Source organism: Phaseolus vulgaris, chromosome 8 (assembly GCF_051622355.1).
Source record: "Phaseolus vulgaris cultivar YP4 chromosome 8, ASM5162235v1, whole genome shotgun sequence".
Taxonomy (NCBI): domain Eukaryota; kingdom Viridiplantae; phylum Streptophyta; class Magnoliopsida; order Fabales; family Fabaceae; genus Phaseolus; species Phaseolus vulgaris.
The window spans coordinates 47,505,052-47,530,808 of record NC_143505.1 but is presented as its reverse complement, the minus strand read 5'-3'; the positions used below and the strand labels follow the sequence as shown (position 1 = coordinate 47,530,808).

The 25,757-nt window shown below is 33.5% G+C and overlaps 2 protein-coding genes and 1 long non-coding RNA gene across 3 annotated transcripts; 2 read left to right on the top strand and 1 right to left on the bottom strand.

Annotated features, from left to right (window-relative positions):
- Nucleotides 1–10,386: 10,386 nt before the first annotated feature.
- On the bottom strand, nucleotides 10,387–11,512 carry LOC150025622 (uncharacterized). The gene is made up of 7 exons (XM_090294136.1): nucleotides 11,389–11,512; nucleotides 11,139–11,308; nucleotides 10,958–11,065; nucleotides 10,809–10,884; nucleotides 10,645–10,740; nucleotides 10,472–10,563; nucleotides 10,387–10,390 (listed from the first exon to the last, which is right to left on the bottom strand). Exons 5-7 carry the CDS (start codon nucleotides 10,696–10,698, stop codon nucleotides 10,387–10,389), a joined length of 150 nt encoding a protein of 49 aa, XP_090150262.1. The 5' UTR covers nucleotides 10,699–10,740; nucleotides 10,809–10,884; nucleotides 10,958–11,065; nucleotides 11,139–11,308; nucleotides 11,389–11,512.
- Nucleotides 11,513–14,498: 2,986 nt separating this feature from the next.
- LOC137825989 (senescence-associated family protein (DUF581)) lies at nucleotides 14,499–15,480 on the top strand. Its single transcript, XM_068631817.2, has 2 exons — nucleotides 14,499–14,956; nucleotides 15,067–15,480. The coding sequence occupies exons 1-2, from the start codon at nucleotides 14,709–14,711 to the stop codon at nucleotides 15,233–15,235; spliced, it is 417 nt and encodes a 138-aa protein (XP_068487918.2). The 5' UTR covers nucleotides 14,499–14,708; the 3' UTR covers nucleotides 15,236–15,480.
- An 8,192-nt stretch (nucleotides 15,481–23,672) lies between these two features.
- Nucleotides 23,673–25,386, top strand: LOC137826992 (uncharacterized). The gene is made up of 2 exons (XR_011083634.2): nucleotides 23,673–23,812; nucleotides 24,580–25,386. It is a non-coding gene; the product is annotated as an uncharacterized LOC137826992 (long non-coding RNA).
- Nucleotides 25,387–25,757: the final 371 nt, after the last annotated feature.

The following is a 25,757-nucleotide window of genomic DNA, read 5'->3' as shown; positions in this document are numbered from 1 at the left end:
ACCGGGCTTGAGACCCCATGTAAAGGTACGCTGTTTCTGAGACTGATACTGAATACACTCTTTAATTTTGTAAGCTCTTACTGACTTGGTCATCGGAGTGTGATCAACAGGTAGGCCCCCCTCTATTTCAACAGAGCCACGTTCCAATGCAACAAGAAGTAGAACAGATTTTAGAATAGATAGAGCGGAGCTAGAGCTCATCACCAGAGTCAACTGACGAGAACAATAATCGACTATGCCTCCTCATATAACTGATTATCAATAACTACATAATCAATTATATAAGGATTCATAATCAATTACGCCCTTATGCATAATCAATTATGCCCCCACCAAAACACCCCACTACCATCCTGAACTCCCATGAAACATGCAATCCCACCCTTATTTGACTAACCAAATCATTCAACTAATAAATAACACAAACTTGACAAAAAAAACCATGCATCCATGTTAGGAAACAACATAGACAACTAACATACACAGGTTGTTTTGTTCTTCAACATCGGGGAAGTCGTCCACTTTTACCAACTTCCCTTTGAACCTTCTCTATTTACACTTTTCTTTAGGAATTCACTTTCTAAATTTTCATTGTCAACCCATAATTTAAAAAGGAAATGGAACTAAGCCCACTCACCTCCTATCGAAATTGAGCCATCATGTCTTCCCTATTTAAAAATGCCTTTATTTGAATTTTTAAACAGTGTTCCCATTCCCACACAAGCTGTGTTAGAATGTATGGCTTTAAACTAGAGGGGGGTGAATGGTTTAAAGAGGTTTTTTACAAACTTTTTAGTCTAGAATGAAATTCCTTTGAGAAAACTTGATTCAAAATTCAGTTTGCCAAAAACACAAAGTAATTTAACACAGCACCAGAAAAACAATCGGTTGTTTCGCAGAAACAATCGACTGTTTATACCAGTTAAAATATACAAACTGAAATTAAAGAGTTTAAGGGAGAGAGAGATTGCACACACAGTTTATATTGGTTCACTCTTAAACCAAGAGCTACATCCAGTCTTCCCAGAAACCGCTGGGGAATCCACTAAGTAACCAAACCTAGATTACTTACACACACCACCAAAGAAGTGACCTTGATCCCCTCAAGACACACACTTCCTTTGGCTCAGCACATACACCACCAAGAATGTTGATCTTGACAACCTCAAGAGCACACAACACTTCTTAGCCTATCACACCAGAGTTTACACAAAGTACAGAAGGATTACACTTTTTACAGAATGATCTGAAATCAATACAAATGAAAATCCTATTCCACTCTCTCTTGATCAAAGCAATCTTTAACTCTTGAAAGCAAAATCAGTGAAAAACTCAAATATGTTTTTCTATGATTAAATCTCAGTTCTTGTTTGTTACAAAAGTTGAACAAACTCTTTATAGCTTTCAAAGAATGTTCAAAGCATTTAAAACAGGAGCGCATTCAGTTACAAAATCATTTAAAGCTTAGTCAACACTCAAAACAGTTTTCTGTTATGATTTGAAAACAAACAATTGGTTGAATGGGCGAATCAATCGGTTGTTTTGGTTTGACAGCAAGTCAACCACCAAAAACAGTTTTCAACCTTTCTCAAAACACCTAAGAGTAAAACAATCGGTTGTTTCGACAAAACAACAGGTTATTTTTCACTTAGTTTGAAAAACACTTTCAATTCAAAAGGTTTGAGAATACTTAAGCTTTGGATTCAATCAAGAGTGGATTTACATAGATAATCTACCCCATATCCTATTCTAAAACACCTCAGCAACAACAAGCACATCCAGCCTTCCATCAAACTCAAAGGATTTGGATTCTTTAAGGCTTGAACACACTTGATTCAACAAGCTGGACAACTGATGGCTTTTCTACAACAAATGCATCGCGTTGCCAGAAGTAATAATTTGTCCCTAAGAATAGATATCAAAACCACAAGAAACAGTTGAATAATCAAATAAAAGATTCATTAAATATAAAACAGAATAATAAAAGTTTGTTGAGATTTTTTATCCTGTCAATGATTAACAAGAAAAAGTCAAAGAGTTTGTTGCTTCAATTAAAAAAAAAATAGGGATTGAGTTTCATCTTTCTCACTCTTTTGTATTTTGATTAGCATGACAATATTATGCCCTTTGATTGATATTGATTCCCGTATAAAATTCATTTATATCAATTCCTCGCATATAAAATTATTAAGATGCTTCCTAAATATCGATTCCTCGCATATTTATAAAACCAACGTATCCTTAAGATCAGACATTGATAGCAATTAACATTTCAAATTTATTCTTAACATTTAAATATGTTAAGTATTATCATTTAGGTCAGAACCTTAGAAGTACTTTCCAGTCAAATTTAAGATTCTAGATCATGGTAAACCAAGCATGACAAACAAAACAATAATACCAATCATCAATCAAGAACAAAATATTATGTTTAGATATCACTTCAATACATAATTGTTTGAACATATTACTCCCAATTCCAAATGGTAGAATTAGCCACACATGATGAATGTTACAAGCAGGGAGAGCATGAAAAGAAGATCTAAGATGTTTCTCCTTGACGATTGTCTCCTCTAATGTTTCTCATACCTCCTATTCTCCCATTGGGTTATAATTCACTCAATGGTGTTTTCCCCTCAATCTTGCACACGTAGGGTTGTGCCTCAAGCCCCTATTTAACCTAAATGGCTTAGGTTAAGTGAATTCTCGCTTGGGCGCTAATGGGCTCGCCTAGGTGAGTAAAACTTCGAAAAACCCAACATTCCTGACACTATCTTGCTCAAGAGAGATTGAGCTCACTTGAGCGAGTAAAACATTGTACAACCTAATGTTTCTAACATTATCTCGTTCAAGCAAGATTGAGCTTGCTTGAGCAAGATCCCCTAGTGGCATCTTAGCTTTTTACGAGTTTGGGCAGCTTTGGTGAGTGTTGATGCATTCCAACTTTCTTTTTTTATCTTTGAATATTTTCCTTTTGCCTAATTATCTCCATTCTTCCCTAGAAACCTGAAATTAACACAAAATTGGGACTAAATCGTTCTTATTCAAATTAAAGTCATAAAATATGTAAAAAGGTATAATTTCATAAACTAAGGCTTATTTTATGCTTATTTTATCAATTAATTTCCATAAGTGCCTATATTTTAAAATAAAATATTACTGAAATTTGGCACTTATCAATACATTGATCAAACATGTGATCTTACTATTTGGCTTATTTATCTTCTAAAACACAATAGAGGAACCTCGTCCCTTTGCTTATTCATACAACACAACATAAGGTTCATTCCTTTACCATGGAATAAAAGCTTGGCCTATATACCCTCCTATGGAATAAGTTTATCTTTCCCATGTATAAAATTTTCATTACTTTAAAAGAAATAACATTCCTTCATAATATGTAAACTTTAAGTATATGTAGGGCATGTGTATGGGTGAGGTTGCTTCCACATTTTTAGAGAAGTACTTTATTTTGGCTTGATGATTTTCATTTGTACATCCATTATGAAGTGAGAGAGGCACACTCACCATTACAACTTTGTTGTTTAATTATTATAAATATAGAATGAGTGGAAAGTGACCATAATCGATTATGACATAAGGTATAGTTATGAGTAAGACCATAACTAGTTATGTCTTCATCTTCAACCCTTACACCATGTCTTCATCAATGCTTGAACATGCCATGGTTTCAATATTTTCCTCCCATGCACGTAGAGAACATCTACATGAATCACATTCCTTGCAAGGACAAACAAGTAAACGTAGCCAGTAATTCCACGTTTTTCTTCACATATGAGAAGTGACACTTCTTCCCTCTTTCTACACCTTTCTTTCCATGCATTTCCATTCAAATCATTCAATCCAAACTTCAATAGTGTTGGGTCTTTCTCCACTAGCATATCATCTTCAACAATACATCAGGTCATCCAAAAATAGTGTAAGAAAAAGAAAAAGGTCAACTCACAATGACTCTCTTGAAAAGGAATATCTCTAACATAACAATTACATTTTGATATATTAAAAAAAGAATGAGGGATGATTGCTGTTACAATTCAAAACATTCATTGTAAGAAAGCTCATGTGAGAATACTTTTAAGAGGAATTTTGTATTAAGTGTGTATAACCCTTTGTATTAATCTAATTAAAAAGTTAAACCTAAATCTGAAATGAATTCATATCTTGTATTTATCTTAAGATGTTTAAATCTCTTTACTTAATCATGTTTACTTAATTATTTTTTATGTTGTCAATTAAGGGTGGGCAAAAAATCCAAATTGCCAAATCCAATTCATAATTATCCAAATCCATATTACTTTTAATCCATTTAAATGAATTTATCTCAAATTCAAATCCATATTTTTGGATTTTAAGTCCAATCCATTTAAATGGATATGGATTTAATATAGATTGGATACATTTTTGGATTATCCAAAATGGATTTTGGGTTGGATTTTGACTTGGCCCGGTCACAGGTTGAGCCGAGTCAGCCTGAGTCCAAGTCGAGCTGAGTCGGTTCAGGCCAAAGTTGAGCGAAGATGGTCCAGGCCCAAGTCGAGTTGAGTTGGTCCAGGCTAAAGTCAAACCGAGTCAACCCGAGCCCAAGTTGAGCTGAATGGGCTAGAGTCCAAGTCGAGTTGGCACCCAGACAAGGTCAAGTTAGCACTGAGCCTATGTCGAGCCAAGTCAACCCGAGCCCATGTCGAGTCGAGTTGGACCGGGCCCATGTTGAGCTGAGTCGGTTCGAGCCAATGTTGAGTCGCGTCGCCACAAGCCTACATCAAGCTGAGTCGGCCCAGGTCCATGTCAATCCAAGATAACCCGCGTCCATGTCAACCCGAATCGGTCGAGTCCATGTCAATCCTATTAGAATTATATGCCTTAAATAAGAGGGGGTGAATTGTTTTTGAAATATTTTCGCAAGTATTGAAGGTAGAGTGAAAGACTATGAAGAATCAATCAATTAGAAAACTGTTAAGCCAATTAGAAAACTTTTGATACCAGAAAACTAACCAGTTGAATTTTGCGAAACAACCGGTTGTTTATATTAGCAAAATTGAAAATCAAATATAAAACAGTTTAATGAGTGTAAGGATAGAGAGATTCACACAAGATGATTATATTGGTTCACTCTTAACCAATATCTACATCCAGTCGTCAGCTAACTACTGAGAATTCACTATGTAATCAAACCTAGATTACAAACAACACACTAAGAGTGATGATCTTAAACCCCTCAAGAACACACACCACTATTTGGCAAACCATACAGTTTTCAGAACAACCCTTTGAAACTGCACCACACCAAATCACACAGAAATACAATGTTCAAAGAAGAAGGGAATAGAATACACCTGAGTAAAATCAAAGATTAAATATCATAATTACAAGACAATCTTATTCCATACTTGATATGAAAGACAAGATTTTCAAACTCATTTTAAAAGCCACTAAGTTTCAAACAACCAGTTAAATTGACATTTCAACAGGTTGAAATCTCTCACTCTTTAGAAAACTCATATTTTTCAAAAGGATTAAGATTCAATTAACCTTGGATCATCATAAAGAGTGGATTAAAAAATTCAAAAGACTACTAGACACACACACATAACTAGCAAGAAGGCCTTCAAGCATTCCTCTTGGATTTGGAGAAATCAAAGCACCTTGTTCAACAATCTCCCCCTATTTGATGAAGACAAATCCTTGATTTTCTTGAGTTGTAGTGATTGAATTTTATAGGTCCTGAAAAACAAACTTTGTGCATATACAAAGCATACATAGCAGCAGTATAACCCAAATTTAAAAAGGCATACAAGAACCAGTTTTCTGCATAAGCTTTTAAGCAGAAAAACTAGTAAAAACAGTGTATAAACTAGTGCAGACTTAGGTGCAGATCAAAGTGTATATCAGAGTTATAATAAGAGTTATAACATCAACATAAAACAAAATAAAGCACCATAGAGTCTAGCAACAAAATGCAACACAGAAACCACCAATTCTCCCCCTATTTAGGAGAAAGGATAAAAACAAAATTAAGAAAAATTGTTCAGCAAGCATAAGCATAAATATAAAATGATGCATTAAATCCCTCGATCTTCCTTACGATATCGAAGCTCAAATAGTTGGTTCTGGACATCTTCAATCTGTTCATCCAGATTTTGGAACCTTGCCACAAAAAGCTCGTGATGATTCCTTTGATCATAGGCTAAACCATCCATGCGATTAATCATCAACCTCTCAAAAAGGTGTCATTGAAGTAATAGGATCATTCATAATTCCAGTGCTTGGACCAGCACTATAGGCTTAACCGGGAACATCATTGGCTTGATCTCCTTGTCCAGTTTGGTGTTCATCAACTCCATCATCTCCAGTATTAGCAACAACTTGATCATCCTCATCGACTTCATCTTGGTTACAACTAGAAGAACCCCCTTGTTCTCCGTCTTTACTTACACATTTGCCTCCAACCTTAATGAATCCCATCTTGCTAAGTGATCCATTATTGACTTCATGAGATGGCTTCACCACCTCAGATAGTTCTTCTTCAAGGTCAATTTCAAAGTAATGTAGAAATTTTGAAATAAGAACAATATAGGAAAAGTGGTAGTCACTTAACCTCATTGATTTTTGCATGTGTTCTTTAAATATGTGAATCAAATTAACCTTGATCTTCTTCATAATGCAATATATGAGAACAAGATCCTCTTCAATAAGTACCGAATGATTTCTCCCCCTTGGAGTCAACTACCAAGATACTATGAAAGCAATGATTCTTTCATTTAGCTTCAAGCCTCCCATAGAAAAACCCTTCACTTTAGAATGAAGGTTCTTGAGACAACTCCTATAATACTGCATATTGTTAAATTCTTCCACTACACCAATGTTTCCTTTGTTGATTCTCAGCCCAACATACTTCAATCCTGTTACAGCAGTCCACACATTTGGAGTAATCTCCATATCAACTCCTTTCACATGTGAGCACAAGTTCTCATCATCAATGTGAAGATTTGTGTAGAAGACCTTCACAAGATCAGGATATATGTTTCCTGACATTTCCAAAAATGTTTTTTTCAGTTGTTGTTGTTCCTTCAAGACATTTAATGACCAGAAGTGTAAAATAACCTTTTTATACTTCAATCAGATGGTCAAAGTAGTTAAATCAATAACCAAAATCAGTTTGAATAATTTAAAACAAATTGGCACAGCTTAACAGAATTATGTAAAGGTTTCTAGAAAAACAACCAATTGAATTCTCAAAACAATCGGCTGAAATAGTTTGACAACAAAGTCAAAACAAAGTCAAGCTTTTCAAACTCATTTTAAAAGTCACTAAGTGCCAAACAACCGATTGAATCGACATTTCAACAGGTTAAAATCTCACACTCCTTAGAAAACTTATCTTTTTCAAAAGGATTACGATTCAATTAACCTTGGATCATCATAAAGAGTGGATTAACAAATTCAAAGACTAATAGACCCACACACAACTAGCAACAAGGTCTTCAAGCATTCCTCTTGGATTTGGAGACATCAAAACACCTTGTTCGATAGATCCGAGTTGACCTGTGTCCATGTCGAGCCGAATCATCTCGGGCCCATGTCAATCTGTGTTGATCGGGGCCAATGTCGAGCAGAGTAAGCCCGTGCCAATGTTGAGTAGAGTCAACTCGAACCCATGTTGATCGGAGTCGCCCTAAGACCATATCGATCGGAGTCGACCTAGGCCCATATCAATCTAAGTCGGCCCGGGCCGATGTCAAGTTGATTCTTCCCAGGTCGATGTGTAGACGAGTAAGCCCAAGTCGATGTCAAGTCGAGTCGACCCGAGGAGATGTTGAGCCGAGTCGGAACAGGCTGCTATAGAGCCGAGTCAGAACAGACCGATATAGAGTCGAGTCGGAACAGGCCGATATAGAGCCGAGTCAGCCCGGGTCGATATCAAGTTGAGTTTTCCTGGGCCGATTTTGAGCCAAGTTTGCTCGGGCTGATTTTGAGTCAATTTGCCCAGGGCGATCTTGAGCCAAGTTTTCCAGGGCCGATATCGAGCCGAGTCGGTTGGAATCAATGTCATACAGGATCGGCCCAGGCCTTTGTCGAGTTGAGTCCACCCGGGTCAATTTCGAGCTGAGTCCACCCGGGTCGATTTCGAGCCGAGTCGGCCTGGGTCGATGTCTAGCCAAGTTGGACCGAGTCGATGTCTAGCCGAGTCAGCCTGCGCCCATGTCGATTTGCGTCCATGTCAAGTCGAGTTGGCCCGGAATCATGTCGACCCGGGCTAGTGTTGACCAGAGTCGGTCCGTGCCTATGTCGAGATGAGTCGGCCCGGTTCCAAGTCGAGTCGGAACTTGGCCAAGGTAGAGTTGGCACTAGGTCCATGTCGAGCCAAGTCGAGCCGAGTCGGTCCAACGTATGTTGATTCAAGTCGACCTAGGCCCATGTCGATCCGAGTCGGCCCTAGACTGATCTGAGTCGGCTTAGGACCATGTCGAGCCGAATGGGCCTATGCCCATGTCAAGTCGAGTGGGCCCAAGCCCATGTCGAGCTGAGATGGTTTGTGCCCATGTTGAGTCGAGTCAACCCGTGCCCATGTCAAGTTGAGTCTTTCTGAGCTAAGGTTGAGTCGGCACCGGGCTCATGTTGAACTAAGTCGACCCAAGCCCAGGTCGAGCCGAGTAAGTCCAGGCTAAGATCGAGTCGGTCCGGGCCCATGTTGAGTCGAGTCGGCCAATCTCCATGTCGAGTCGAGTGAGCCCGGACCCATATCAAGCTAAATCAGCCAGGATCTAGATTGAGATGGATTTAATCTAATTGACAAAGTGGATTTAATATAGATTTAATCTATTTTAAATGGATTTGAAAAAATCTAAATAGGTTTGATCTAATTAAAATAAATATGAATTTTAAATCCAATCAATTTTATTGAATTTAAATTAAATTTAGATTGGATTTCTATGACCACCATATCGTCAATCAAGCTAAAGAAATATATAAGCTAAGATACCATCTTTAGAAGAAATAGTACAAGAGGGTAAGCCATATACAACATAAAGAGGAGTATATCTTAAAGAGGAAGCCACTTAAAATGTTTGAAGAGTAAATTTTTAGCATTTTAAAATATAATTATTTATACATTTCTCTTAAACCTTATAAATTATCTATCAAATGTTAAGTTGGATATAGCCTTTTACTCCTTTAAAATTATAAAAAAAAAATGCCTCATTTTTGTGAGAAAGTTTTAGAATTTTTTTAAATTGAACTTGTTATTAGGTTTAGAGTTTAGTATCAAAGTTTATACTCAACATTGAGTACTTGATGGTGTCTAGAGGAAATCCAATGAAAGGACAAATCACTTTTGAAAGAACATCTTTGCCATCATCACTAAGCTCATCACCAGGGTACTCCTAATGCCTAGAAGACAGAAGCACTAGAAAAGGCTCTTCAAGTAAACTAGCCTGCGAAACCTGCTTTTTCTAAGTCACTTTGTTTATTTTTGTCAAAGTTACTCTTTTTTTCCCAAGTTTCTTCTCTTTTGTCGCAAAAAAAAAGACTTTTTATGACGGTTCTGATGACGACATAAAATCAGGAGTTATAAAAACTCTGCACTTTCTATGTCGGTTGAAAAACTGACATAGTAAGTTGACTTACTATAACTGTTGTTTGTGAACCGTCATAAAATGTACAAAATATATCTGTCATAATATGTTCATCCAAAACTTTCTATGACTAGTATTTCTAGAACCGTCATAGAAAATACGACTTACTATGATGGTTCTCATCAAAATCGTCATAGTAAGTGGTTTTCTATGACAAATATTCAAACACCCGTCATAGTAAATAAGTTTTTTATGTCATCTATTGCAATAACCATCACAGTAAATTTGATTTCTTTTAGAAAAACGATTGCTTTATAAATTTTTCAGCATTCATTAATAACAAAATTTCAGACAAACTCATTCATTGATCGATTTTCTTCCATTCACACCTACATATCAATATACAGAAAAACTCATTCATTGATCATATTTTTCCCATTCATTAATAACAATCACTTGCATATTAATATTATCCAAACAAACCCTTTCATTGATTAATTTTCTTCCATTCATTAATAACAATCATCTACATATCAATGTTATCCAGAAAATTGCATTTAATTTACAAACAAATCCATTCATTGATCAAATTTTTCTCATTCATTAATAACAATCACCTGCATATCAATGTTATCCAGAAAATTGCATATAATTTATAGAAAAATCCATTCATTGATCAAATTTTTCCCATTCATTAATAACAATCACCTGCATATCAATGTTTCTAGACAATTGCATACAATTTCTAGACAAACTTAATAATTGCCAATTTTACTCTATTCATTGATAACAATCACCTGCATATCAATATTATCCAAAAAATTGCAAACAATTTATAGACAAACTCATTCATTGATTAATAAACTAATGAAATTTACATCTTATCAGAAACACTTAAAAAGAATGAAGCCCAATGCATTCTAATGTCTTCTATATCTTTATCCTCGAATGGAGATGGATCGTTGAATAACTACACAAAGAATTGACTTAATCAATAAAAAGTGAAATTCACAACTAAATAATTAAGGTATTTGAGTAAATTTTCTATTACCTCTTTCCATGAATCAGTAATGTTTGCAGATATGATTGTGTGCATGTGGTTCATTACATAATATCCACATTCATAGCTTCTCGATTGATGTGAACACTGCAAATTAAAACACAAATATAAAATATTTTTATCATAATTAAATAGTGGTGGGACAAATAAATTACATTAGGTGCAATTAGTTGTATCTTCTTCCTAGCTACATGTGGAAGTCCTTGTAATCTCGAATGAGCCTCCAAAGCCCTATAGAAAGGTAGACATTTGTTAATTCATATTAATCATTAAGGTAGGAAATATAATACAATAGAAAACTTACGCGTCTAGTAAATGCTTGATGGTCAAAGTGTTCGTTTTCTTATGCAATGAACACAAGATAACCACGAGAAAATGACGAGGAATAATGACCAACAACTGCCAATGACTCCTACAAGTTATAATAATATTAATAATAAATAAGTTCCAAATTAATTAATTGTAATTTAAAATTATATACTTATTGATGCAAGTAAGGTGCTAAATACACTTCTTTTTGCCTACATTTTGAAATGTCTCTATTAAGTATGTTTTCACTTCACTCGCTTTATTTTCTACATTTTGAATGACAATTAGGTCAAGAAATCCATAAATATAAGCATTCTTCTTCTCGATGCAGAGGTAATGTAAATACCTTAAACATTGAAAAAATAATGTTAGAGTAAAATATAAAATATATTAAACTATTTTAAAGGATAATAAAAGTATACTTACAACAACCAAAGTTGTAGAACTGATATAGATAGTTGTGCCAATAACAATCTCACAAATATCCTTATGACATATAAAAAAAAGGGACATTATTGGTCCTGCCTACAACATCAGGAGGCATATCTAATTGGACTATTTGTTTTCCAATTGTCACTACCACTGCACCAAGTTGTTGGAGGGAGAAGACATCTGTGATCCTTGAGGGTTGACAACTTTTGAATTTTTAGACTCATCCTAAATTTAAATAAAATTAGTATATAAATATAATTCATGTGAAGATATTAAAAAACCAAACAATACCGCATCATATCGTGCTCCTTAATCCTTGTCTGTGTGCATTGACCTTCCAAAGGCCAAGGCATCTAAAACACCCCTCCCCCACATTCAAAATAACTTGTACTGGCTCCATTGATGAAACAAAACAACTCCTGAAATTCTTTTGGATTTCTTTTGGCAGCACCAACAACAATAGAAACCTGTTCTTCATTTTTTTTACAGCAACATTAGCAATAAGATTGTCTACTCCAATCAAAGGAAATTCCCCAACCCGTGTGGAAGTTTACCACGATTCTTTCCCGTTACAATCTCACCAAGGCCATTACATACTTACATACCTTTCGGTTTCTCCCAGATAACCCAATATTTGAGCATTCTTATGATTCGTTCCTCGCTCTAATCGAGTTTGCTACAAAGACCACTACTGCTCTGTCTCTACACAACAGTCCTACTCTGCTCCTAGATTTTTGTATTGGGCCCTTCTCCACATATGTGCTTAAACAAGTTGGTTCAGAACCTATGCTTGGGCATTTCCTGTGAGTACACATTGGAAAAGGCTTCCCACACATACAAACTTTGCCCACACATATCTTCCTACTTATTGCAGCCTACAAATTTGTTGCTATAAGAAAATTCTTAATTCCTGCAAGTACATCATGTTAGGATTGTTAGCAAAAGTTTACCTAAGAAATTACTTCAAATGTTCAAACCACAACCAAAACAAAAAGTGGTTTGCAACAAACTACACTATGATGCTCCATGTATTTTTTATGATAAGTCAATTTTATAATGAAAAAAACAATAGCTTAATACAACAATAACAGTTGTTTTTTTATTAAGTACATTGACTACATGAATCAAATAACAACACATATTTTTTGTTGTAAAATATGACAACAGAAAACTATTCACTTCTAAATCTATTTTCATATGTAATTAAAGTATCAGTTCAAAAATTTCATATGCAAACCAATAAAGCACATTCTCAGTTTCAAAAAATTGCAAATGCATTTGTAACATAAGCAACACACATCAAACTTGAAACCACAGCACGAAGCAGTAAGGAGAAGGAGAAGGAGCTAATATAAACACACCATGAACACTACACGAAGGGGAAAAAGTGGGAAACTCAAGTTTTGGGACCAAACAAGTTTTGGAAAAATGGAAAACGCATCAAATTTGTGTTTATAAGTTTCGATTGACCTACCTCAGTAGTGGAAGGAGAAGCTTCAACGCGGAAGGGTTTTGTTTGGGAGGAGAAAGTGAAGATGGTGGAAGGAGAAGCTTCAGCCACGGAAGGGGTACCACCGTAGGGTTTCAAAAAACGTTGAGGAAGGAGAAACTTCAGTGTGCATGGAGAAGGGTTACCATAAGGTTTAAAAAATGTTGAGGAAGGAGAAGCGCTTCAGCTGCGGAAGGGGCACCACGGTAGGGTTTCAAAAAAACGTTAAGGAAGGAGAAGCTTCAATGTGCATGGAGAAGGGTTACCGTAGAGTTCCAAAAACGTTGAGGAAGGAGAAGTTGACACACGTAGAGGGTTATGGTAGGGTTATTTTTTTTTATTGTTTTAGGTTAAATACTTATTATGTCAGATGTAATAAAATATGACATAGTAAAAATTTATTATGACGGTTCTACTCTGAACAAACATAATAAATACTTACGATGTAAGTTTTAATTTTAACCGTCATAATAAATTTCATAATAATTACAAAAATACCATTGCACTATTTTTTTTGACAGGTAAACTACATTCGTCATAATAAGTTGTCATTGGTTCTTATTTTTTACTAGTGCATCATTTCTTAACACAAAGTTATCGGTCTTGGAGGGATAAAATAAAGATGTATGCAAAACATATACAATATCTGTGAAACATCCTAACTAGAGACATAATATTTCAAGATTTAAGAAGGAATGGACTTATGATGACTTCAACATCATACAACTCACAACAAAGGAAGGTATTTGTTCATTTGGGCATTGTCTAAAAATGAATACTATTTTTTTTTTTGTAAAGACATCCAAAATATTTGAGATGGTGGAACAATTTCTAAATTAGGGTAATTAAAATTGGACGTAGATTGGAAAAGAAAATCAATATAATTCTTAATATTTTTCTTTTTTTTTTCTTTTTGTATTTTTTGTGATCATTTTGGTTAATTCTTAATAAAATTATAACAAAATTTACAAGGTTCTATTAATTAAAGAATTTATTTTAAATAGCAACTCGACTCTTTTTACCTAGATACAACCTATTTTTCTTTATAAAACGAATGTAAATATTATTATATTTAATAATTGAGTATTATACAAGATAGAATTATATTAATTGTAATTACTGCTAATTTTTTAATTAATTAAAAGTATGAAAATAGTTTAAGTTACATAAATATATTAACCGGGGTGGTTAAAAATATTAGAATTATAAGAGTTCGCTAAATGGATTATAATGATTTTGAAAAACAAATCATTGAATCTAATATCTATAATAGTATCTAACCATTATTTAATATATATCATTAAAGTAAATTTACACAAAATTTACTTAAATAATTGTAATAATTTCCCATTAAATGTATTTTTCATAAGAAAATACAGTTACGTAATAATTTAATGAATATATAATTTTATAAGTTTAATTGAATTTTTTATTTTATTTTGGGCAGGTTCAGTTTCTAATTAATTTAATTTTCTAATCAGTTATTTTATTTTTTTGGGTTCAACTTTAAATTAACTTGTACAGAAACAGACCATACTAGTTTACTTGAATTGAAAAGAGAGTGTTGACGTGAGATTTTCTTTCTCGTTAACGAAGATTGATGAATAATGAACATCGTGAACATAAAAATCAACGGCGTTGCTTCACTCCTCGGTTTCAGGCTCTTGTTTTATTTATTTATCTCCCCCAACGCACCACTGTTTTCACCTTCACCCTCCTTCACTCACTTCTCTCTTCTTCTTCTTCCTCTTCTTCTTCACTACTCACACCAAACCAAAATCCAGAGAGAGAGAGAGAGAGAGAGACCACAACAAAATTATCCAAGATGTTGCTCGGTAAGAGACCTCGTCCTCCAATGAAGAGAACCACCAGCATGTCCGAAATAACGTTGGATCTGAACGCCGCCGCCTCCGATGCAGCCAACCAACGGAGATCAGGTGCTAGTGGCGGCGCGTTAACACCCAAAATCCTCAGAAGACATTCTTCGGATTTGGTAGACACACCTCACTTCCTGCGCGTGTGTGCCCTCTGCAAAGGCCGTCTCGCACCCGGTCGCGACATCTACATGTACAGGTATAACTCTGTTGCATTTCCAACTGTTCCTGTTAGCTCCATAATTTATTTATTTATCAATTCTCAATTTCATTTGAATAATTGGAATGGTTTTTTATTTTAATTTGTAGGGGTGATAGTGCTTTCTGCAGCCTTGAGTGTCGTCAGCACCAGATGAACCAGGACGAGAGAAAAGAGAAGTTTGTGACGGCGTCGAAGAAGCAAGTCGTGGCTCCTCCACCGTCTGGTTCTCAAATCGCCGCCACCACCAAGGGTGAAACCACCGTGGTGGCGTTGTAGAAGTGAAATCCAAACCCAACATGTCAAAAACGTGTTTTTATTGCTCCCTCCCTTTCTCTTTATCTCAGCGTTCTTTCTTCTAGCGTGGCGACTTTTTGGATAATGGGAGTGGGTGGCTTTCCTTGCTAACATGGGCAAACTGGGCAAGTGTTATTTTTGGAACTTGGAAGTACCTTGTAGTGATGAATCCCCTTTGGATTTTGAATCCATAGATAATTATTGAAATTGAAAACAAAGTTTCAAAATCCTACTCTACTGTTACTGCTTTTACTGTCTATTTTTCTTTTCCTGCTGCTAATTAATTCGAATTCTAATTATGAACTCTTGCAGATACTTGAATATTAGTTCATAGTTTTCATTACCACTTTCCTTTCTAAATGGTGTCCTGGTTCGTTGTTTAGAACCATGCGTGTTTCTGGGAATTTTTTTGAATGGTGATTCCTCAAAGGAATAAATCTCTAGTCATAAGCAAGTTCTATAACATAGATCCTGAATTTTTTTTATCAATGATGAATCCACAGGTAAATCCGTCAAATCAAAGGATGCGTGTTATTTCATTAAAACGGGTGTTTGAGGCAATTCCAAAGGCCTGATCGTAAGGAACAAAATATATAAAGTAATCACAATGAATTTTGGCATTTCATGGATGCAATTTATATAGGTTTTGCAACTTTTTTTTCTTTACAACTAAGCAACTAGACAGAAGCAGGTCGACTCATCTACAGCATCTCAAAGATTTGATATATTTAACCAATCTGTCAATAGTACTAAAATTAACAGTTAACAATATATTGAAACCAACAACTTGAAACATAAGAATCAGAAAAGTAGCATTTCCAAGGTGAAAGTTTAACCAACAAGAACAACCTTTGGTGCAGTCATACAATAGTATAATGCTGTAAATGAAAGTTGTGGTGCAGATTGTATATCGCAAAACAGACTGCGGGACCTTGCAGAGCCTTATAATAAATAATAAAGAAACATTCATATCACTGGTAGGGCTTGCCTTACAAGACTAGCTTTTCTATACGTTTTTTTTTCTTTAAAAACAATAAACAGTCGCATGTGTGAGATACGTACAAGAAGGTTCAAGAATGAATAATTCATGTGGAATTACAATGGATGTAAGTAGCCGTAGATTCTCTTTCTTAATTTATCAATTTCATGTTTATATTAATTAATTTTGTTTTGTGAAACATTTAACTAAAACGAAAACGAAACGAAATAAAATAATCAAGATCTCTCTCTCTCTTGGTTCCCATGGTGCTGCCAATAATGCATTCTGTTCACTGAAACATTTTCCATTTTTGTAGGCAATAAGACAAATTTGTTTGCCGAATAAAGAAATCATCTTCATACTTATTTAAGTTTGGAACGAAGAAAGAGTTTTCTATTCCAAGATAAGAGGGGTACTACTGCAAGCAAGTCTTGTTTTGCAAATAATTTATCAATAAAGTATCATGAATAAAAATCTAATCATTGATGTTGTAGCTGACCTTATTTGATCAATTTAGCAAACTATTCATAATTATAATATTGTCGTACTTGAGCTCTTTATTATTGATATGGAAGAAAAATATTAAATATTATTAGTTGATGATTGCACTTGAGAAAGAGCTAGTATGGGTAAACACAGAGTAGCACATAAAACTTACAGTTTTATAGAATCCAAAAAAATTGAAAAATTTACAGTTATTATATTTGAAGAGCTAGTAAGGGTCGGTGGCATCATCAGGAGGAAGAAACCGTACTTTACACCCTATAACTCAACAGTGATGAAGGATGAATAGATTCATTTGGAGCTTATTGAGAGAGAGAATTGGGAAAAAAATTAGCAAAATTCCAAGGTCTTATACTACGTCAGAAATCTTAATAAATTAAGATTTTTGAATTTTTTTAAAGAATATTTATTAGTAAATAGCAAAAGCAATTGTTGGAAAAATGTAGCTAACTTTATTTATGATATCGTGTACCAAACTCAATGGAGTCATTCTCATTCGCTATTTGTTTATTCTTTAATCGACGAGGGGGAAAAAATAAAATAAAAAGGAGTTAGTGAGGGAACTGAAGGGGCAACAATCACCTTCACATAAGGGATGCGGCGGTCTTGGTGGCTTGTAAGGGACCACACCCAACTCAACCACAACAATAACAAAACATAAAACATTACTCGTTAGCATAACATTTAAGAATTCAAATTTTATAGAATAAATTGTGCTATCATTGGAATAAGGAAAAAATATTTGTTTAATTTTTAGCTGAATTGGGATGGAGAGAAAAAAAAAAGGTAAGAAAAATAACTAGAGTGATAAATATAATAAGTAAACGGGATAGAAAAGGAAAAAAAGAAGAAAAAGAAAACAAAACAAGAGAAAAGAGAAAATAAATATATATTTACAAAGTACAAGTAATCTTGGAATAGTGTAATACAAAATAGTAGAAATTTATATTTATCTATCACCTTGAACACTACAAGAAAATCATTAAATAAAAAGTAATTTTAGATAAAAAATAATAATTAGTTACTATATTAACTAAATTAGATATTATTTATAAACTAAAAAAATTATTGATCTCTAAAGTAGTTTTTATTATTAATAAAATGTATAAAGTAGTTTTTAAATTGACATCTAATTAGTTACTAACAAGTTTATATTCTAAAGCTAGTAGTTAATTATATACAAATTTAGAAACTAGTTTATAAGTTTTATTAATAATAGAAACTACTTTAGATACCAATAATTTTTTAGTATCTACAATAGTATCTAATTTAGTTAATATAGTAACGGTAACCACCCCCGGTAAATAAAAACTAGCATGCCTTGCCCATCATTTTCCTCTTTTCCTTTTTTCATGCTTTCTCTCTCTATCAACTTCTCTCCTCTCCCTTCTCTCTTCATTTTCTCTACCATACCTCATCTATTCCAAGATCTGATCACGCCATATTGTAGATGAAGAGTTAGGCTACATTTATACCCGATCAAATTTTCAAATAGAGTAAGTTCATTTTTATTCTAAAGTTCTCTTATTCTCTGTTTTTTTCTATGATTTAATCATCAATCTTAGTGGGACCAGTTGAGAAAAGTGCTCTCAACTTGATTAAACTCATATTGAATTTTTGTTCTATTTTTATAACTTGTATTAGGCCCGTAAATCTTGAAGCTTATCCAGACTGTGGGAATAAAATTCTAAAAGTTGCTTGGAAAGCAAGCAATTAAGGTAAGGGAAGCTAACTTTAACTCTCAATAATACCCTAGGCTAGGAGATCTGAATATGGAGGGGACGTGGTCCCAATATTCAATTTCTCTTGCAGGGATGGTGTTTGTTTATATATTATTTAAACTTTATAAATATTATATTTTGATAGTTTGAGAGTTAAATATTGTTTTGATATTGGAAACGTTCTTGAATGATATGAATTTTTAAATGTTATGTGATTGAATGATATGTATTATATATGAATGATGTAAATTGTATGAAATTGATGTCATACATTTGGGATAGTGTATGAGTTGTTGTTTGATGGTACATTAAGTATGAAAAGCCTATGTTTAATGGAGATCCTCTGGTTTCACTAATGATCTAAGTCATGTAGACTAAGATATTAGGTGGTGAGAAGTTGGGAGGGAGTTCATACACACCAGGTCCTGCTGTAGACACTCGGTATTGGATGTTTGAACTTATCCTGACCCTTTCTATTGGATTCGCTGGTAATCTTTGGATCGTGTGTTAGTATCTGGTAGGGGCATACTTAGTAATTCTTCCGGAAGATGAGGGGTTTGAAATGAAATCTAATAATTGTGATTGAAAATAGATCCATGTGTGGTCTCTATGAATGATGGAATTGATATTGAAATTTTATCTGACAACATTTAAAGAAATGTTTATAAATGATTAGTTTGATCAGTTCTTTTTGTCTGAATTAAATATGTTATGGAATTTCTTTTAATTAGCTTATCCTTGCTTTTCTTGTTGTGTTGTAAGCTGATGACTGTACTACGTACACAAGCAAATGATCATACAGGTGTCAGAGGGTCTGGAGGGCTTTGGGATGTAGTTTTAAATCTTATATTATTAATATTTGTATTTCTATAAGTCATAATCTTGTAATAGAAATTGGTATAACTTGTATTGCAATAGTTAGATGTATTTTCTGGGGTGTTACAGTAACTAATTATATTTTGTCTCTAAAATTAGTTTCTATTTTAGGATTTTCTTGTAGTGCAATCCTTAATCCAATCAATATATTAATTTAGACTCAGGATTATAAGATTTTAGTCATACAAGTAAGAAGAAAGAAGAATTATGAAAGACGTTAAAATATGAAAAGTCAGCAGATCATGCAAGATACATGTGTTTCTTCTAATATAACACCTTTCAGTTTTCACTTCAGATGATAACTGAAACCTTCATCAGATGATAAGTGCACACATACCTTAAGTTTCTGTTGTACCTAATGAAAACATTCTTTAAATTTATTATTGTGGTGCAAGGAATGACCTCATCTTTTATCCACCAAGATGATTTGTGCAACAACATAAGTTTACATCAAGATCACTTGGGATACGAGCTAAACTTGTTTTCTTTTGACAACCCTTTTGACACCAGCTTATGTCAACTTTCACCTAGTTATAACTTGCATGATCTCTGCTTTTACTTTGTTTTGAGTAAAAAAGATACTTGACATAGCGTTGATAAGTAATTTGAGATGTCTAGATGTTGCTTGAAAAGGAGAGTGGTATTTAATGTTGCATGAACCAACTTTAATGCACCTTTCCACCCTAAACCCTAAAACAAATGAAGTTAACTAAGTTTAAAAGCCCTCAATGGTCAGAAAAAGGTTCCTTCTTCCAAACTCTATATAAAGCTATCTTTAGAAAAAGAAAAACAAAGAGATGAGATCAAGTGAAAAAAGTCAAAACAATATCAAATTCTTTTTGTGACCTTAAAAGTTTTGAAAAAAGAACATTATTGTGTCCTTTTGAAAAGTAGAAGAGATTACTTACATTTCTACATGTCCTAAGATGCTAACACTCTCTAGATCACACCTTTATATAAACTTTGCATGTTTAGTCAGGAGTGGTTGAGTTCTAAAGAGTACTTTGGTTTAGCTTGGAGTGATTGTTATCCAAACAATACTCGATTGTTAGCCAGAAGTAACTATTGTCCAAAAAATACTCAGTTTTTAGCTGAAGTAGTTGAGGTTAAAACAATCCTCGATTTGTAGCCCAAAGTGGTTGTGTTCTAAATAATACATGGGATTTTTAGTTAGGAGTGGTTGAATTTTAAAATAATACCAGGTTTTATTTAGGAGTGGTTGCGTTCCAAATAATACGCAATTTGTAACTTGCAACAATAGTTTGCAAAGTGAAACTCAATTAATTTATTGAGAACTAGACATAGTCTGTATTATCAAATTAACCAGTAAAAACCAGATAGTACATTTTCCTTTCCCATATCTTTGTATAATACGTATTATTACACCAAATTAACAAATGAAGGAATGATTTACAAGTCTTTTTTTAAAGATTTTTGACAAATCAACTATCAAGCTAAAAGCATCTTTTGACTACCTAATATCAAATGATAAATTAGAAAAAAAAAACTAAAACATAATTTAACCCTCCATTCTTTTGTTTTGACCTGCTTTTCACAATTACAAAATTTTGATGAGAAGTCAAAATGATTTAAACTCTTCAACAAATGAGATGGAACGAAGCATTGTAGTTAAAAAAAAAAATTCAAAGCTCATATTCATGAAATGTAGAAAAGCTTGTTGAACAAATGAACATCTTATAAACAAAATAATGAGGACATGTGATAAATTACATATAGGCATTGAAAACTTAAATGACATAAAAACATCATAATAGTGAAAATATGAGAATGTTATCGTTACATTGAATAATGAAATGAGTCTATAAAGACTATAAATCAATGATTGAATAACACAAGAACATATATGAATCATAATAGTGAAAATATGAGAATGTTATCGTTACATTGAATAATGAAATGAGTCTATAAAGACTATAAATCAATGATTGAATAACACAAGAACATATATGAATCAATGACAAGATAATGAGCTAATAATTCAAAAAGTAATATCAGGATCAATTGGAAAATGATGAATGGTGAGAATGAAGAATATAAGAATAATAACTTAAAAAGTAGTAACTAACGAAAAAAAGGAAAGGTTGAGAAAACTCATGATATGAAACAAAACACACTTGGTTTAACTGAGGACTGAATGTAGCTCAGGGATTGAGTGAAACAGTATAAACCTTGTGTGTAAATCTCTCTTTCTCTCATCTCTTTAACTGTTTGATTTTTTCGCTGCCATAAACAACCGGTTAAATCGTATTTTAACTGATTGAAATTCTGATATCTGTTTCTGTTAGACTGTTTGATTGACTTTCTGAAATGCTTATCTGAGTTGTTTGTTAAGGATTCATTGTAAAGGAAAGTAATTGTGAAAATCTTTTATAAACAATTCACTCCCCTCTTGTTTAAGCCATCAATTCTAACAATCACATCTTATATTTAAATTTTATTATTTGTAATTTATTCTTTTATCTTTATTAAAGTATCTTTAAATTTTTCAACAAAAAAAATTCATTTTAGCTGCCAACAAAAAGTTGGGGCTATAAAAAAGAAGACACTAGCATGGGTGAAGTCTACTGAAGTTGGACACAAAACTAAATGTCAAATATTGTGTACATAGTGAAGACCTTTAACACACACTAAATATTATTAAAATAATAATAAGTTAGTGTCTAGAATGAGAACACAAAGTAGATGCAATGAAAAACAAATTAAGTGACAAAATAATATTGAGTCTAGAATGGGAACACAAAGTGGATGCAAGTTAAAAATTATTAAAATAATTATAATAAGTTAGCGTCTAGAATGAAGACACAAAGTAGATGCAATAAAAAAATAAGTTGCAGAATGATATTGTGTCGATAATGGAGACATAAAGTGGATGCAAGTTAATATTTTATTACATTTAGCATAGGTCTAGGTGACACTAAGGTGACATGGACGTTTATTGTTAGTTAGCCCACACTAAGTTAATTATTGTTGGAGATCCCACATCGACTAGAGATTAGGACATTTCATAGTACCACTACAAGAAAATCATGAAATAGAAACCAATTTTAGAGATCAAAATAATTAGTTGCAATAGTAACTAAATTAAAGACCATTTTAGAAACTAAAAAAAAAATTTGGTTTCTAAATTAGTTTCTATTATTGTTAAATAGTTTCTAAATTGATATCTAATTAGCAACCAAGGTTTTAACTACCAATTATTTAGTTTCTAAATTTGGTAGCAAAAACCTTGGTTGCTAATTAGATACCAATTTAGAAACTATTTAACAATAATAGAAACTAATTTAGAAACCAAGTTTTTTTTAGTTTCTAAAATGGTTTCTAATTTAGTTACTATTGCAACTAATTATTTTGGTCTCTAAAAATTTGTTTCTATTTCATGATTTTCTTGTAGTGTACATAAGTGGGTGCAAACCTCATCTTATAAGTTGGTTTTATGAGGTTGAGTTAAGGTTAAAAGCTACTTCTTAATATGGTATCAAAGTCATTTAGTGATTGTTTGTTGGACTTATCAGACCACCCACTATCAGACTGTTATCGGACCATCCATAATATATAGTCCCACACACGAGTTGGTAGCCTTGACGAGAGGGGTGTGTGTTGGAGATCCCACATCGACTAGAGATTAAGACATTTCATAGTATATAAGTGAGTACAAACCTCATCTTATAAGTTGGTTTTATAAGGTTGAGTTAAGCTTAAAGTCCAATTTTTAATAATTATTTAATTTTATATCCACTCTTAGTATCCCCAAACCTACTATAGTTAAATAATGGTCGTCTTTAATGCATAATCACTAAAAGATTAGCTTCCATTTCTATTGGAACGTTAAACCCACACTAGTCTCATGTAGCATCTCTATTTTGCTCTTTGCATTGCTCTTTTAGGGACTCTACCATCATTATTTCTTGTAGTGTTTGTATTAAAAATAATCTTATATAACATTTCTAGTGTTAAGTTATAGATTTATTGGTTTATAAAAGATACGATACATAAGTCTATCACTCTTTCTTTTTTATTTCTTTACATTTCGAATATATATATATATATATAAAATTAATTAATTGTTTGATAATCTTTTAGATACAAAGGAGTGTAAAATCCCATAGCTTACTAACTCACCACAATCTACACAACAAATCTAAATCTTTAGATTTTGTTTAAATTTTTATCAGAGTTAGCTAAATGAAGATTACTAAATCAAGATCATGACAAAATTCTTAGTCATCATTTTGTTTTGTTTTGCAGCTGTTATAGTTAAATGTATTTAATGACAATAAATGCCTCTGCTCCATCTTCAACTAGCTCCAATCCCTCCAAAATGCGCTCCATTTAGTGTATGTCATTGATAATGGATATAACCAATTGTGCACCATTTATCTGGAATGAGCAATCGCAACGAAATAAAGACTGCTGACAAATTGGATTTCACAAAAATAAAACTCCCTTTTGCTTGTGACAGTGAGTAATTTTATTCTCTTCTAAATATGTTTGTTGCTTTAGTTTGACACTAATAATGTTGGTAAGAGATACTATTAAGCTTGTTTAATATAGCTTTGTTTGGAAAATGGTGTTGGAGGTTAAGGGTGAAAGAGGGTTCATTTATAGGTTAGTGTATTTAAAGAAAAATATTTTGGTTTGCTGTTATGTGGTTGATATGCAAATGTGGGAGTGAGAAACCTTTTCAAGCTAAGGTTAAGGAATAAGAAGAATTAAAATGGAGCTGGTACATACTGTATCATAGCAGTGAGTTGACGCGTGTTCTGATTTCAACTACTCATTTTTTTTGCTGGTCACGGATTCCTTTAGTGTGTTCATTAGCAGTGTTGGTCCCTTTTTCATGATTTGGTTAGATGGGATTGTGTGGATGCATATAAAGTTGCTATACAACTGGCAGTTTTACACATTCTATGTATATGTGAAATGAATATCAGATTGAGAAAACAAATTGCTTTTGTTATTTGTTTGATTGTAGCAGTAAGTGAGCACAAGGCATGTGATATTATCCAGATAATTAAAGCAATGATGGGTCATGGGATTTTGGTTTTGTAGGATGTAATTTTGCAAATATGATCGCAATTATGATGAGATAGTCTCATTGTTTATAATCTTCTTGACTTAAAACATCAATTTTCATTTTAACATATCAATATATAACAAACATTTAAAACCTTAGTTAGGAAGTTGTGTTTGTAATGATCTAGTCTTTGGTTCTTTTGGTGTTTCAGCCTATGCTCCTGGGTCACATCCATCAGTGGCAAGTCCACACCCATAGTTCTGCTTCAACTCCTTCAGTACCCAATCCAAAGGCATTGCCGACAAATCCAAAACCAACCCGTTTCCAGCATCCATTGCAATACACATAATTGTAACCGTTGGATGGATTTGATCTAACGGTTAAGATGTTGCATCGTTTGGATCCCACCCTCTGGTGCCTATAAATTGGCTATGTTGGGACACTGTTCTCGCATGTCCCTGTGAAAGTTGTTTGTTCCGAGATATGTTGAGTGGCTTCTCGGTGCTTTGCTTAGAGGTAAATGACATCTTTCTTTCCTTCTCATAATGGTTTATGTGCTCGGGCTTTTCAGGATCTAAGGATGTCGGCAATAAGCATATGTATCCAAATGATGTGGAGTTAATGTTTAGATTCAAAAACTTCTCGGAGTTTAGTGAGTCTTCTAGTATTAGTCGAGAGTCTTCCAACCAGATGCAACCGGCTGGTAAGGAAATTTTCCAATCGGTGTTATTGCGGTGGTGGAAGAAGTGGAGGATCAAGCGGAGAATGACTTGCCTTTAAAAGGTTGCAGTGATCGGGTAGACCCTTGGGTATGCGAGTATTTTTCAAGTATCAGTGGTTCGTCATGCTTCGTTCCTTTGCCGAGAATGTTGATATTACAGAGGCTACGTATTTTGATGAGATAATAGTCTTTCATCATTGTATGCCGATTGACAACATTTGTCACGGGCTTGAGTGGTCTTTTATCGAGTTTTTAAATTTTTATTCTTGTTTAATAATAAACATTCATGTCTAGTTTTTTCTTATAATATCTCTTTCTATTATTCTATTGAAATGTTATAGTCAACTCGAGATCGGTCGGCATCTGAATGAGCTTCTGGTCGTGGTCTCCCTTCAAGTTATTCAACCTTCGAAAAATGAGAGGGGTTCCTTCTAAATATAATGAGTATAATAGGAAATAGGAGTTGAGAGTACTCCCTATGTTGTTTATTAGATGATGATTAGATTATATATTAGATTCTTATTTCTATAGAGCGTAATATGGTATATATAGATCGAATTGTAACCTCTTCACCTTTAGTCATGATTATACCTTAATTGAGTGATTAAAGTTAATTGATTGAGATCTCATTAATTGTGCTCCCTCATAATGTTAGATACATAGGTCGG

What these genes read in the sequence shown, in the direction of transcription:
- LOC137825989 (XM_068631817.2), top strand. Translation starts at nt 14,709, where the DNA reads ATGTTGCTCGGTAAGAGACCTCGTCCTCCAATGAAGAGAACCACCAGC. An exon ending in CGCGACATCTACATGTACAG is followed by an intron (nt 14,957 to 15,066) that starts GTATAACTCTGT and finishes TTTAATTTGTAG; the next exon opens with GGGTGATAGTGCTTTCTGCA.
- LOC150025622 (XM_090294136.1), bottom strand. Translation starts at nt 10,698, where the DNA reads ATGAACCACATGCACACAATCATATCTGCAAACATTACTGATTCATGG. An exon ending in TTACTGATTCATGGAAAGAG is followed by an intron (nt 10,564 to 10,644) that starts GTAATAGAAAAT and finishes TTCTTTGTGTAG; the next exon opens with TTATTCAACGATCCATCTCC.